We start from the raw sequence: 14,751 nt of genomic DNA, 5'->3' as shown, positions 1-14,751 counted from the left end.
TCTCTCTCTCAAATAAATAAATAAAAATCTATTAAAAAAAAAAAAAGAGTTGGCCCAGGCACCCCCTGGCCCAGCATTCTTTGTTTTGCTTTCTGTTAATACAGATTGTTTTAAATGTCAATTTTTATATTTTTTATTAGGAAATATTTTCTATATAGAAAAGAGTCCTGAATATGATGACACCCATGTGCTGACCACCAAGATGAAAAGCTAATATTCTGCCATATTTACTGCACATGTCCTTTTTAAAACTTTTTAATTTTGAAATCATTTCATAATTACAGCAAAGTTGCCCCCAAAATGCCACATTCATCCAGCCTTTACCTCGACTCCCCAATTATCAGTATTTTACTGCCACTGTTTTATCACTCTTTCTCTTTATGAATACATGTTGGTTTATTCCCTAGGCCATTTGAGAGAAAGTTAACACACTTGATTCCGCTTGACTCCTCAGTACTCACTGTGTACTTCCTAAAGTCAAGGACACCCTCTTATGTTTAACCTCAGTGCAGATATTAAGATCAGGAAATTAACATGGATAGAATGCCACCGATTTACAGATTCTAAGAATTATGCCAGTAACGTCTTCTATACTCCAGGAGCTGGCCCAGAAATGCAAGCTGCAGTTAACACCAGTCTCTCTGGTCTTCTTGAATTTGGAACTGTTTCTCAGTCTCTTTCACAGTGTAGATATTTTTGAAAAGCACAGGCCAGTTACTTTGTAAAATGTTCCTTCCTTAGAGTTTGTCTAGCGCTTTCTCATTGTTAGATTCAGGTTAAGCATTTCCAGCGGGAGTACCCAGATGCTGTGTCGTCCTCAGCACATTGGATGTCCGGAAACCCACAATGTTGATTGGTTTCATCACTGTGGCGGTTGACCATGACCATTAGGTTAAGGTGGCATTTGCCAGATTTCTCTAAAGATACTCTCTCCCTTTGTAATCGGTATGTTTCATATGGGAAGATACTTTAAGATTAAGTTGTTGGGGCGCCTTGGTGTTTCAGTCTGTTAAGCATCTGCCTTTGGCTCAGGTAATGATCTCAGGGTCCTGGGATTGAGCCCCACATTGGGCTCCCTGCTCAGTGGGGAGTCTGCTTCTCCCTCCCCCGGCTCGTGCTCTCTCTCTCACACTCTCTCTCAAATAAATAAGTAAAATCTTAAAAAAAAAAAAAATTAGGTTTTTACCTCGCTTTTTCCTTAATATTTATGTATGTATGTATTTTTGTGAGCTCTGCGCCCAACGTGGGGCTTGAACTCACGACCCCAAGAGCAAGAGTCGCATGCTCTGCTGACTGAGCCAGCCAGGCACCCCTATGTATGTATGTATGTATTTATAGCAGAGTTGACTCATGGATTCTTATTTTAATCAGTGGGCTACATTCTGTCACTACAATCATTTATTTTGATGCTTAAATTGTTCCCTATTTGGCCAGTAGAAGCCCCTTTGAGCTGGATCTTTTGGGTTGTTTTCTTGTGGGTTTTTTTTTTTTTCTTTTTGGATGTTACCATGTCTGATACCATTCGTTTAGAAAATAAAAGATCACAGATCCAAATAAAGCCCCACCCCACTGTCATGCTCTCCCCTTTAATTCTAGAAGTAATCACAGCCCTGTAGTTGACACACGTCATTCCTGAATCTCTGTGTGTTACTACCTATGCAGTCATACATATTTTAATGTATGTGTGGTTTTATTTTGTATGTATTTATAAATTTTGCGTACATTGAATCATAGGTAGCTATCCTTTTACAACTCGCTTGTCTCATTTCACGTTGTTTTAGAGATTTTTATCTGTGTTTGTACATGCATTTCTATGGCTGGAGAGAGCAGGTCAACCAGCCACAGCCCAGAGGGCAGCACGGGCAGTGGCGGGGGGGGGTGGTCACAGAGCTTCGCCCGTTCTTTACCTGTTGTCCGCGGCGGCTGATGTGCTGCCACTGTAGCCTGAGTCGTTGTGACAGAGACCAGAAGGCTGGCAGGCGTAAGGTATGTCTTGTCTGGCCCCTCATAAGAAAAGACTGCCGACCCCCCGTGTAGAGTGTCCCGCTGTACGACTGAAGGCCAGTTTACCGGCTTCCCGGTGGGACAGAGTTAGGCTGGATCTGCTGCCTTCACTTCCACAGTGTGGCCCCCAAGCCCGGAGTCACCTTGACTTGCAGACTGACTGCTGCTCTCCCCTCACTAGCAGACAGACCGTGACAGGCACCAAAGGTGTAAGGAAAATTTCAACCCCAAATTGGAAAATGCCAGGTCCACTTAGTTCTTCTTTGGCAGCAGGTGGAAAGGCCTTACATTCAAACTTGGCAGTGAAGCCCGTCAGCCGCGGGCCAGCGTAAATGTGCTCTTCGGTAGAAGCTGTTGGGTTTTTGGCTTTTGACACTCTCTCTGGGAGGGCAGTGCCCCCTGCCACCACCTGGGTGCCTTGTGATAATCAAGGCCTCTGTGTGTCCTGATCTGATACCGTCTGTCTGTCCTGTGGCCCCGCAGGAGGACACTGGCCCCCGGCTCTTCTGCTTACCTGTGGAAACCCCCCAGCCGCAGCTCCAGCATGAGCAGCTTGGTGAGCAGCTACCTACAGGTAATGCCGGAAAGGCTGGGGATTTCCTCACCGACACGTCAACCGGGCTGTGCCCTGGCCGCTCGCAACTCAGGGCGATATTCTCAGGCACCTTTTGTTCCAGCTCGAGTAATACAAACCGGGTTTTTATGACCCAATAGAACTTAGGCCTTTTAAAAATTAAATTCTGTTAGAAGCTTTTCAGGTATTTTAAAGGAAGCAATTTAGGTCTTGGGTTAAAAGCAGCGGAGTCAAACGCTGTCACCCACCAGTCGTGTGACCCCGGGCAGACCACTTAACCCTCTTGAAACTGGAGTGCTCTCATCCAGAAAACGGGGGTCATAGGAGTCATTCTGGCTCAGACGGTGATGGTGCAGCTCGAGCGAAGGCACCTTAAGGGCTTGACACAGGCAAGTAAGTGCTCAGGAAAGTGCTGGGGAAAGTTCGCGGGTCAGGTGAATTTTGTTAATTGTGTCACAAATGTGAATGTATCATAGTCGCATATAGTTTTAAAGGTAAGAACAGTGCAGTTAAAATTAAAATACAATGACATAAAAATAGTAGAAGATTACGAGTGGAGAATAAATTGAGCTTGAGCCCTGTTGCGTGGTTGAATCGCATCAGGAGCTGTAGGTGTGGTGCAGTGGTGAAGAGGAGTTTAAATGTAACCTAATGAATCTAAGCGCCAATGTCCATTATGCTCCCAACACTCCAGGAGGCTGGATGGGACGTGCAGGCTCTGAGAGCCCGGGGAGCTCACGTGCGTGGCATCGCGTCTTTAGGATGTTCTCTGACCTCCTTTGGCGGGTTCTTCCAGCGAAGTGCTTCTAGCCTTTTGAAGGGCTCAGTAGACTCGCTCTTTAATGACTTCTCATTGAGCTCTAAAGCTTTTCCCCGTGGCCGTGGAGCTTCTCTCCCAGGGCCACTTGTGTTTTGTTTTTCCTCCGCAGACTCAGGAGATGGCCTCCAGCTTTGACGTGAGCAGCCCCTTAAACAACGAGGCACAGGAGGGCTTTGACGAGATGCGGCTGGAGCTGGACCAGCTGGAGGTGCGGGAGAAGCGGCTGCAGGAGCAGATGCAGCAGCTGGACAGAGAGAACCAGGAGCTGAGGGCGGCTGTGAGCCTGCAGGGTGAGAAGCTGCAGACGGAGAGGGAGAGGGGCCGCGCCGCTGCTGAGGACAACGCCCGCCTCACTTGCATGGTGGCCGAGCTCCAGAAGCAGTGGGAGGTCACCCAGGCCACCCAGAACGCCGTGAAGGAGTTCCAGGAGTGCCTGCAGGCCCTGGAGCTGGGGGCAGCAGAGAAGGAGGAGGATTACCACTCGGCCGTGCGGCGGCTAGAATCCATGTTGCGGCCCCTGGTGCAGGAGCTTGAGGCCGCACGGGACCTGCTGGGCGGGGAGGACCGGCATTCAGCTAATGTCCCAGCCCAGCCGGGTACGGCCGAGCAGAAGGCAGATGCGGCACCAGACACACGGGGGCAGCAAGAGCTCCTCCCCAGCGCCTCGGCCCTGGAGGTCCAGGAGCTGCGGGAGAAGCTTCGAGCCCTGGAAGGAGAGAGCACCAAGGTGCAGGAGCTCAACAGGCAGCAGAGTGGCCAGCTGGAGCAGTTGGCCAAGGAGCTGCAGCTGAAGGAGGAGGCCCGGGCCAGCCTGGAGCGCCTGCTGGAGGAGACGGCCCCGCTCCGGGAAGAGCTGGCCGGGAAGGGGCATGAGGCAGCCCAGCTCCGGCGGCAGCTACAGGAGTCCCTAGGCCACCTGAGCTCCCTGGAGCAGGAGTTGGCGGAGGTGAGGCAGGGGGAGAGGCAGCGGCGAGAGGAGAAGGAGCTGCTGCAGCAGGAGGCCAGGTTCCTGGCACCGCAGCCGCGGCTCCTCGAGGCCCAGCTGGCCCAGCTGAGCCGGCACGTGAGTGAGCTGCAGGAGCAGAAGCGGCAGCTCATCCGGGACAAAGACCACCTCAGCCAGAAGGTGGGGGCGCTGGAGCGGCTTGCCGGGCAGCCGGGCCCAGATCTGCCCACGGCAGGGGAGAAGCCCGAGGCCCAGGGCCCCCTAGGTTCCACCCTGCAACAGGTCTTCAAGAAGCCGGAGGAGGAGCAGAGAAGCCCCCAGGAGGGCCAGACAGGTGATAGCCAGATGCGAGGGAACGGTCAGGAGGAGAAGCTCCAGCAGGCCAACAGGGAGCTGGAGAAGGAGCTGCAGAATGTGCTGGAGCGCAACCAGCTCCTCGAGGGCAAGCTGGAGGCCCTGCAGGCTGATTACCAGGCCTTGCAGCAGCGGGAGGCAGCCATCCGGGGCTCCCTGGCCTCCCTGGAGGCTGAGCAGGCCAGCATCCGGCACATGGGGGACCAGATGGAGGCCAGCCTCCTGGCTGTGAGGAAGGCCAAGGAGACCATGAGGGCCCACATGGCTGAGAAGGAGGCCGCCCTGCGGAACACGGAGGCCGAGCGTCAGCAGCTGCAGGAGGAGGTGGGGCTGTGCCGGCAGCTGGTAGAGGCCCGGGAGAAGGAGCTCGGGGCTCTTGAGCGCCAGTGCCGCCAGCAGACCCAGCTGATCGAGACCCTTACGGCGGAGAAAGGCCAGCAGGGACTCGGCGCACCTGAAGACCGTGCATGCCGGGAGCCAGCAGCCCAGCCGGCCCTGGGTCAGGCCCAGGTGGAGACCCAGCAGGGGGAGGCTGGGCACCTGCCGGCCGAAGTGCTAGACCTTCAGGCCAAGCTCCAGGCAGCCCTGGGTGACCGGGAGAAGGTACAGGGCCAGCTGAGCGTGGCTGAGGCCGCTCTGAGGGAGCACAGGGCCCTGGTACAGCAGCTGAAGGAGCAGAACGAAGCCCTCAAGAGGGCCCAGGGTCGGGAGCTGCTGCAGCTCTCAGAGCGGGAAGGGGCGCCGCGGGAGGAGAGGACTGAGGAGGAGGAGCGATCACGGGCCGAGAACCCACCAGTCCCAGAATGCGGCTCCCCGGAAGCCCAGCTGGAACAGGCCGAGCCGCAGGGGCAGATGCCCGGAGCTAGCGCAGCCACCGACGAGCCCGGCGTCCACGTCAGTGCGCAGCTGGCCGAGAAAAAGCAGACTGAGGAGGCTCTGGCCTGCGCCTTGCGGGAGCTCCGTGACGCCAAGGAGGCAGCCTCGAGGCAGCGAGAGGGCCTGGAAGAGCAAGTGGCAAGACTGCAGCGAGAGAGGGACAGCGTGCAGGAGAGGCTGAAGGTGGCTGAGGAGGCGGCCCGCTCCTTGCCCGGCCTGCAGGCCCAGCTGGCCCAGGCCAAGCAGCAGGCCCAGAGCCTCCAGGAGACTGCACACGAGGAGCTCAGTGCCCTCAAGTTCCAGCTGAGCACCGAGATCATGGACCACCAGAGCCGACTGAAGGTAGTCCTCCCTCGCCTTGACCCCCCGGGCTGCGGTGGTCTCCTGCGGTGGGGCCCAATGGGTCCACGAGAGGATAGGATGTGCCTTCAGCCATGTGGCATGTGAGGACCCAAGAATGTACTGGGTGGCCGGGCAGACGCGACTGTCCTGCTCTCTAGGTCCCAGCACCCTTTCCCTTTCAGGGACACCTTAGGGGCACATGTTGGGGGCAAGGCCCTAGCCCAGAAGTCTAAACTCAACATGGTTGCAGACAGGTTTGGTTCACTCTGTGGTTCAGCCACAGAGTGGCTCTTTTACATCAGTAACCAACACTTAAAGAGCTGGATGTTTACAAATTCAGTTTGGGGGCTCCCTTTGAAATCTCAGGAGATTTTAAAGACTGTGCCCTCATTCCCAACCTGCAGAAGTCACCAGGAGCTGGGTAGTGGGTGCCCCCTTCAAAGGAGGTGTGCACCCTCTGGTGTTTTCCTTAACGCTCGTTTATGTACATGTCCAACCCCTCTGAGCCTGTGAGTTTGCCCTAGACCCTCTCCTAGCCTCTAGAACCTCTAGCCTGTGAGTCTCGTCTGTGGGTTTTCTGTCCCTTCGGGTGCCATCTCGATGGCAGGGGCTGTTGTGGAAACTGGCTCAGTGCATTTTCACAAAGCCTTTGGAGTAGACAGGCTTACGGGAACAGTGCTGACCATGAGCCTTGGTACTGCATAAAGGAAAAGGGTTAAGGGCGCCTGAGACCGAGGACACAAGCAGGATGGCCATGGGGCTTTGGTTTCCAGAGCTTACCACTTGCCCATTAGCACTGTGTTTTGTGCTCACTCCCAGACACACAACTATTGCATTTCTGCAGATGTGCCTGCAGTACCGTGTCCCCCATCTGTGCTGCTCCCTGTGGCTCATAGAGCGCTTGTGTCCTTGCCAAAACTAAATCCTAAGTGTGCGGACCAAGCTGAGTCTCTTAGTAAACTTGAAAGGATGTTGTCACCAGTGAAGCCCAAAGCTTATCGAGTTGGGTGAAAAAGAGAGAGGTAGCTTGTTTTTACCCGTCTGGGGGAATGGGGCTGAGGGCATCTCCGTGCCAGGACCCCACTTTCACGAGCCCTCTCTCATCATCTGCAGACTGCCAGTGAAGAGTGCCGGAACCTCAGGGACCAGCTTGAGGAGCGAGGCCGGCAGCTGCAGGCTGCCGAGGAGGCGGTGGAGAGGCTGCAGGTAGGCCCTGGGGAGCATGCTGGTCGGCAGCCTGGCCGCCTGGGCGGGGAAGACAGGCATGCCCGACTCGGCCTGGTCATTCCCACCCCCAGGGTGCGGGCCTGTCAAGGAGAGGGGTCTGGTTTGGTTTCCACTGGACCCTTTAGAAGGGTCGTGTGCAAGATTCCCAATTCCTAAGCCAAAGCTCCCATCCATTCACCTCTGTAGACGTCTTGAGCTTGCATCGCAGCCCCTTCTGCCTCCCGGGCACCTGGCTAGAGCCACCAGATGTGTTTCTCAGCCAGCTGTGTGGACAGGATACGAGGTGTCCTTCTTAGCTGCCTCCGCAGGCATGCCTGAGTCGGTGGTCCTGTATTGAGGGGGCTCACGGGGGAGGGGGGGGTGCTGCAATCACCGTCTCCAGGGAACCCCGCTCCCTGCCACCCCACCTCCGCCCGCACCCCGAGATTTGATTCCCGCTGCCCCTCCTCCAACCTCCACCGCCAGTTGCAAGTAATACTTGACAGATAGGATTACAAACAGGAGTGGGTCACTCAAAGGTTCTCGGGCTCTTGAACTTAAAACAAAACCCTCTCCAGTTAGAAGTGACCTGGCCAGGTGGGGCGGAGTACCCACCAGTCCCTTTCTGGCCTGCGGCACAGGCTGTGGTCGGCTGAGTGTCTTCTCCCCGCTGTCCCATGCCAGGCCGCCCAGGCAGATCTGGGAGAGCAGCTGCGCGGCACCAGCAAGCGTCTTTCCGAGAGCCAGGCTGCCATGCAGAAGAAGGATGAGGAGGGGGCTGCCCTGCGTGACAGCTTGGACAGGTTAGTGATGCGCTTCCCGCCCACAGGGCCCCGGCCGCGGAAGCTTCAGGGAAGGGGGTGTTTGGTGCAGTCATTTAGAAACTCAGCCGCTCATAGCAGGTTAAAGAAGTCCTCTTGCAAGAAAAGCCACAGACTCGGAACGCACTTTGCCAGAAGCACGCCACAGGGGGCGGGCAGTCCGCCTCTCACCCCCCTGCAGGCAGCCGCTGAGCCTTTCTTGATGCCATTTTCCTACATGCAGGGCACGCTTCTGCTTTGGAAGAGCTGACATGAAATAAAAGTTGGAATATAATAGTGGTAATGATAACAGCAAACACTTAAATAATGCCCCAAATGGGCCAGGCACTATTTTAAACACTGCATCTCTTTGTCCTTTTTTTCCTCCTAACTCCTTTGAGGAAATTATTACTTGTCCCCATTTTATAGACGAGGAGAGTGAGGCTCAGAGGAGTTAAGTTGCTTTCCCAGCATCTGACAGCACGTGGGTGGTGGTGGGAGGTGCGACCCAGGTCGCTTGACTCCAGAGTCTGTTTCCTCAACAATTACCCTGAAAAGCGCACAGATACTTCTGTGTCTGCTCTCGTGTTAGGGTCTTGGGGTGTGTGTGTGTGTTTCCCTGCTACGAGTTGTGACTCGAGCTCTTCCTGGTTTCCTTTATGAAATGAGAGGCCGCAGGGCTGGGGGGGGGTGGTTCACAGGCACGTGCCCAGTGAAGGTGAGCGAGTGTGCCCAGCACCAGGCCGGCTGGTCTGCCTGCAGACATCATGCTGTCACCCTTCATCATAGTTGTCCTAACCTTGGAGCATGGCCCTGCTTGTGCAGCCCCAAGACTTCCCTGAGCGCCCTCATCTTCAGGCTGGGGGGCCACCCCTTTGGTGAGGAGGCCAAGGCAGTCCTGCCAGGGATGCTGCCACCCAGTCACCTGTGTGCCCCCAGCAAAGACTGGCACACCAAATTGTCCCAGGCCTTTACCTTTTCTGCCCATCCCTCGTTGCCTCCTACCACCCGGCTTCTAGGGTGGGTCCAGGCTCAGTGGGAGATCCAGAGCGTGTTGGGTGTTCAGTAACCCAACATGCACATTTCTTCTCATCTGATTCTTCCCGAGTTCAAACGCTGTAGGGCTTTGGCTGCCCAGGTCGTATTCACGTGACGATATAAATAGCAAGAACCTCCTAAGTTGGTGGCATTTTTTTAAAAAATGCTACAACAGTACTTATTTGTAAGATCTCAGAGCTGTTGTTTTAGCTGTTCAGTGTTGCATAATCTGTCCTGGATTGGGTTTTACTTCATTCACTGTGTGTGTGCGTGTGCATGCACGTGCATGTGTACACCCATGAGATCATTTTGGTGGACAGTATCTCGTAAACAACGTTCCGACAGCTTTATACTGGGTATGGGAAGGCTGGATTAGATACAGATTACTTAGTCTCTGCAGAGCCCTGTGTTTAATGGAGCTTTTATGAACACCCTGCTGGACCTTGGGGTTTGTCGAGCATTCCCGGAGCACCACTGCCCTTGGGGACAGGCGAGCTGCAAGGAGAGCGGGCAAGGGCAGGAGGACCGTGCTTCATTAGGCCAGCCCTCGGCCATAGACTGAGCCGAGGGAACAGAGCTCCTTAGGCCTCCGGGCTGTCGGGTCAGCACCTGGCAGGGCACATCAAGTGCCCGCTGGGTAGCCCAGCACCGCGCCCTGTGCACAGAGCCCCAAAGACAACGTGGGAGACAGGTCCTCGTCCGTGTGGTCACCTCCAGAGAGATACACCCATGTTCTTTCTATTCCAACTCCATTTTCCTCTTGCAAAGCCCCCATCACCAGTGCGCCGCACTCTTGGGCTTCCCCTATAACCTCAGCCCCTGCCCCAAAACCAAGTGGTGCAGAGTTCAACTCACCTGGGGTGCTCCTCCTGCTCTCCCAGAATACCCATTGTATTTGGCGTGGGGGGTGGTGTGTGAAGAGTTTGGGGGTGCGAGGGGAGTTTTGAAGGCCGGGGGGTTGCACAGCTTGTGAGTGGGTAGTGCCGAGGGGCACCCCCACCGTGAGAGGGAAAAGGCTCAGACGGCAGCAGGACCCCTCGTTAGAGGCCCGAGTTAGCCCAGAGGCACGGGGGAAGTTGGAAGCAGTGGCTAATCAGTAGGCTTCCCACTTCTCCACCAGGACCCGGAAGGAACTTGAAAAAGCCATGGCAAAGATCCAAGAGTATTACAACAGACTCTGCCAGGAGGTGACAAACCGGGAGAAGAATGACCAGAAGATGCTCGCGGACCTGGATGACCTGACTAGAACCAAGCAGTACCTGGAGGAACGACTGATTGAGCTGCTCAGGTGAGAGTCGGCACCAGCAACTGGCTGGGGGCCTCCTCTGAGCTGGGGTTTCTCTTTAAAGAAATGCAGCTACTCTTGGAAGGCCTCTCAAGGGAAATGGGCCCCTGTCTGCTTGCGTTATGTTGTGGAGGCCCTCCCCCACACAGATGGGGTCCTCCCAGGCCCTTGGCAGCCTTGAAGAGTAGATTTCTCTGCTCCCAGTAGTGTTCAGCTGGGTTTGTGTTGTCATAGTGCTGGGGCATTATTTTCTTTTCTTTTCTTTTTTTTTAAGATTTTATTTATTTATTTGAGAGAGAGAGAATGAGAGACAGAGAGCATGAGAGGGAGGAGGGTCAGAGGGAGAAGCAGACTCCCTGCCGAGCAGGGAGCCCGATGCGGGACTCGATCCTGGGACTCCCAAGATCATGACCTGAGCCGAAGGCAGTCGCTTAACCAACTGAGCCACCCAGGCGCCCGGGGCATTATTTTCAAAATCTGTGTGTTTAGCCACAGGTGTGACAGTAAGTGATGTCTCGTGTCTTTGGGAAGCTCTCCAGTCCCTTGTCCCTCTTTCGTGAGCCCCTTTCCCCTTCTTCTCCATCCTGCTTTCCCCCAATACCAGACCTCCCCAACTCCAGCGCCCGCAGGTAGCAGACAGCCAACGTAAGTGTGTGAGCGGGGCCAGGAGGGCACTCAGAAACCGGAGGACACACGTGCTCTGTTCCTGACACTTGTCGCCACACAGGCGAAGGGCCCAAACTTCCCAGATCGCCTTACTTCCAATGAGAATATCTCTAACGAGGCTCTAGATCAGGTCCATACATTGCAGGGTGGTATGTTAGATCTCTCTTCCTTAGCCTGTGATTTGGCCACCATCTCTCTAACTTGTTTTTTTCTTTGCAGTGCACTTTTGGGGAAGCTAGGTCATGCATCTGATCGAGTTTCCCACAGCCTGGATTTGGCTGATTACATCCCCATGGTGCCATTTAACATGTTCTTCCAGCCTTCATATGTCCTGTGAATTGTTAGTTGAAACCACAGCAGTGGTTCTCCCCCTAACTGCACATTAGAATTACTAGTGATATGATACCCATGTCCAGACCCTGCCCAGACCAACCCAGTTGGAACTTACCGGAGTAGGGTCCGGGCATCCATGAGCCAGAGTTGAGAACCACTGCCCTACTAAAGGCTTCCTCAGACCCAGGCTCAAAATTTTCTCAAGAACGCTTCAGAGAATTGGTTTATAGTTTGGGTCTTTCTTTCAAGAGCCACATAGGATCTGATGAGCCCATTCTCTGCAATGTTAGCAGCCATGGATAAGCAGTGCCTGAAGCTACTAATTCATTTGGGGTTGCAAACTGGTGGTATTTGGAAGTGTAAAACCTCTGCCCACATCAATTCACAGACTTGGAACTCAGGGCATTTATGACCTCTGAACTCAGACATCTTCCTGAGGTGTGGGATGGAAAAGCCCTGGTCCTGACAGCTTCCCACATTCCAGGGTGTGGGTGCCTGGCCTCCTGGGGACAGAGGGATGAAGGGCTGGGAACCAGCTGGGAGGACAATGCTGGTCCAGGGCGTGAGTCGTCCTGCTTCCTGACAACTTAAAGCATCCTTGAAGAGCCAGTCAATTCCTGGCTTTTGTCCTGGCTTTTGAAGATTTATTTAAGAGAAAGAGAGAGCAGGGAGGAGGGGCCGAGGGGGGAAGGAGAGGAAGAGGGCAAGGATCCCAAGTAGACTCTGTGCTGAGGTCAGAGCCCAACTCGGGGCTCGATCTCACAACCCATGAGATCATGACCTGAGCCGAAACCAGGAGTCGGATGCTCAACCAGCTGAGCCACCCAGGCGCCCCTGTCTTGGCTTTCGTATTTAAGGGGAGAGGTCTGTGGATTTGGAGTCTCTGGCTGGCGATGGTGTCAGTTTCTCGTAGGACTTGGTGGATCTGGTGCTGGTCTTTGGGACTGAGGTGCTGCTGGGGCTACAGTAACCTTAGGACGGTGGCTGGGGCTCCATCTCAGAAAGAACAAAACCTTCCCAAGTCAGAAGCCATAAGCCTCGAAAATGACCATGAGCAACAAATACAGAAGCCTCTGCGCCCCTCGGCACTGGGGCGTTGGGCATGTTCTGACGCTGCCAGAGCTTTCTGAAAAGCCTCCCTCTTCCTTCATTCTTGCTTCCTGGAGCATGTACTGTCTCTCTGAGGGGCAGGGGAGATTAACATCCCATCAGACTCTCCGGCGCAGAAATCTTTGGTCTTCTCCAATGATCGCTTGTTGCTTTAACAAAGCATAAACACGTAAAGGTCCCTGAACACGTTTATGTTTTCTGTGGGCAGTACCTTCATGGTCCTCGGGCTCACAGCACTCAGGCTGTCATGTAACCGTGACAGCCTATTACAGCTTCCACCCCAGGCGACCATGTGCACTGTCGTGTGGGCACCTAGCAGTGTGTGGCCCTTGTGGGCGTACATACATCATGGGCGTACTCTGCCTTCACACGCATGCCATCAGCTGAGTCTGGGGCTGATGCCGGGGACGGACGAGGCCTAGAGTGGGGCTGTTTCCAAGGAAAGTAAGTTTTCCTTCCATGTCTAGGGAAATTTGGAATCAGGCTTTGAAAATGAATCGGAGATCATCCTATTGTTTTCTCGCATTCTGCTCTTTTTCTCATGTGGCTCTGTCTCAGGGACAAGGATGCTCTCTGGCAGAAGTCAGATGCCCTGGAATTCCAACAGAAGCTCAGTGCTGAGGAGAGGTGGCTCGGGGACCCGGAGGCGAGCCACTGTCACGACTGCAAGCGAGAGTTCAGCTGGATGGTGCGGCGACACCACTGCAGGTCAGCGGGTGGGAGCCAGCACCGGAGCGAAGGTGCTGAACCGGGCTGTCTGTCTGGGAAGAGCACATTGTCACTTGGTCCTAAGGGGGCCAGGCGAGGGGGTGTATCAGGCAGGGTCCTAGCAGGACGTGCAGGGATCCCTGAAGGGGAAGAGGGTTTGATACAGGGGTATGGGCAGGGTCAGGGGGACCCACAGGGCTGTGGAGCACCCAGAGACCAGCAACCCTTGGCCTCCCTCAGCCCACAGGGACCAGAGGGGAAGCGGCATTACTGAAGCCGAGGGAGAGTGGGGGCGGAGGCTTGGCTGGGGGAACGTGGACTCGCCTAGGGCCCAAAGAAGGGTAGGCAAAATAAATCTCGCTTGGGGCCAAGGCAGATGGAATATCGTCAGCACAGGCCCAGGTGGGTCTCTGGTCCCTTAGAGCCTCAGCCCCTGAGGCATGGAATGTATCCCTGTGTTGTTGGGGCAGAGAAGGTGGACTCAGCCACATACTTTATCCCCCTGCCTCCCAGGACCTTGGGAAATAAAACCTTTTCTCCCAGTGGAGAAAATCTTACAGATTGACCATAAGGCCACACTCCTCAGAGGGGGCAGAGCCAAGTCTGAAGAGAGCCACGTGGCATCTAGAGCCCAGTGCAGATCCCAAGACTCGCGGTGCATCACCCTCACGGCCCGTGCTCGTTTCACCCCAGGGTCTGTGGCCGCGTCTTCTGTTACTACTGCTGCAACAACTACGTCCTGAAGCGCAGCGGCAAGAAGGAGCGCTGCTGCCGAGCCTGCTTCCAGAAGTTCAGCGATGGCCCTGCATCGCCTGACAGCGCCAGCTCTGGCACCAGCCAGGGGGAGCCCAGCCCTGCACTGTCGCCAGCCCACGCTGGGCCCCAGGCTGCCAGAGGCCAAGGTCGGGCTCCTGCTCCTGCCCTCTGTCTTCTTAGGTGCCACCCCCCCACCCACCCCCCCACCACTACCCCAGTGTGGCTAGTTAGCTGTAATAGGCTGAATTCAAGGTTTTCTAAACTTAGGCGTTAAAGAGGTGCTAAAAGTGTATTGCACCAATTTGAGACTTTCTTTTTTGTGTAATTAGGCTTGAAAGAGAATTGAAAAGGGAATACCTTTCTCCTTGTATGATTCAGTGTTATTTAATGCGAGGTCTGTGTACCTCTTAACTTACATGCTATCAGTGGAATGTATCCCACACCTTGGGAAATACCGTCTCCAGAGCCTCAGCCCCCATACCTAACCCTTCTACCAGAGTAAACAAAGGCCAAAAGTTGTGTGTGGAAATGACCACATCCTTCACCTTCTCCCTGTGGCTCACATTGTCTCTCAGTGACCAAGGAGGATGTATTCTCCTCATCCTTTCACTCTGCTCAGTTAGAGGAAGTGGGATCTGGTTCCTGCTCTTCCTGCTCTAAGCCCAGTCCTGCAGAACAGGCCACGCTGTCCTCTCATGGACCAGACTGTGGATGTAGAATACCAGGGAGGCAGAGCTGAGATGCCAGGTCTTGTCTTTGCTCAAGCATCACCACCTTCTGCAGCCCGTCCCTATGAACTCTTCCTTGGCCTCTGCCTGGATGCAGTTCAGCCAGCCTTCAGAGATACCGTTAGTTCCACTTTTGTTTGACTGGATCATCAAGGAAGTTGGCAGGCCCTATTATTTATATTTGGTACAAAGAACTGCTCAGGGA

General features: G+C 54.5%; 1 protein-coding gene across 4 annotated transcripts in view; it reads left to right on the top strand.

Moving 5' to 3' along the window:
* The window catches only part of FYCO1 (FYVE and coiled-coil domain autophagy adaptor 1), a 74,571-nt gene that overhangs the window by 22,542 nt on the left and 37,278 nt on the right, over nt 1-14,751 (top strand). For all 4 annotated transcript variants that reach the window (XR_014144437.1, XM_081816554.1, XM_081816556.1 and 1 more), the window contains exons 7-13: nt 2,488-2,578; nt 3,508-5,916; nt 7,030-7,122; nt 7,807-7,925; nt 10,081-10,248; nt 12,913-13,062; nt 13,756-13,964. Coding sequence is in view for 3 of the 4 variants with exons in the window: in XM_081816554.1 (XP_081672680.1) it covers nt 2,488-2,578; nt 3,508-5,916; nt 7,030-7,122; nt 7,807-7,925; nt 10,081-10,248; nt 12,913-13,062; nt 13,756-13,964 (3,239 nt within the window). In the remaining variant the exon portion in view is untranslated. The remainder of the gene's footprint in view (nt 1-2,487; nt 2,579-3,507; nt 5,917-7,029; nt 7,123-7,806; nt 7,926-10,080; nt 10,249-12,912; nt 13,063-13,755; nt 13,965-14,751) is intronic.

The sequence above is a fragment of the Leptonychotes weddellii genome, chromosome 1, assembly GCF_054177405.1.
Source record: "Leptonychotes weddellii isolate Sample4059 chromosome 1, ASM5417740v2, whole genome shotgun sequence".
NCBI classification, from domain to species: domain Eukaryota; kingdom Metazoa; phylum Chordata; class Mammalia; order Carnivora; family Phocidae; genus Leptonychotes; species Leptonychotes weddellii.
This window is presented reverse-complemented; position numbering and strand designations above follow the sequence as displayed.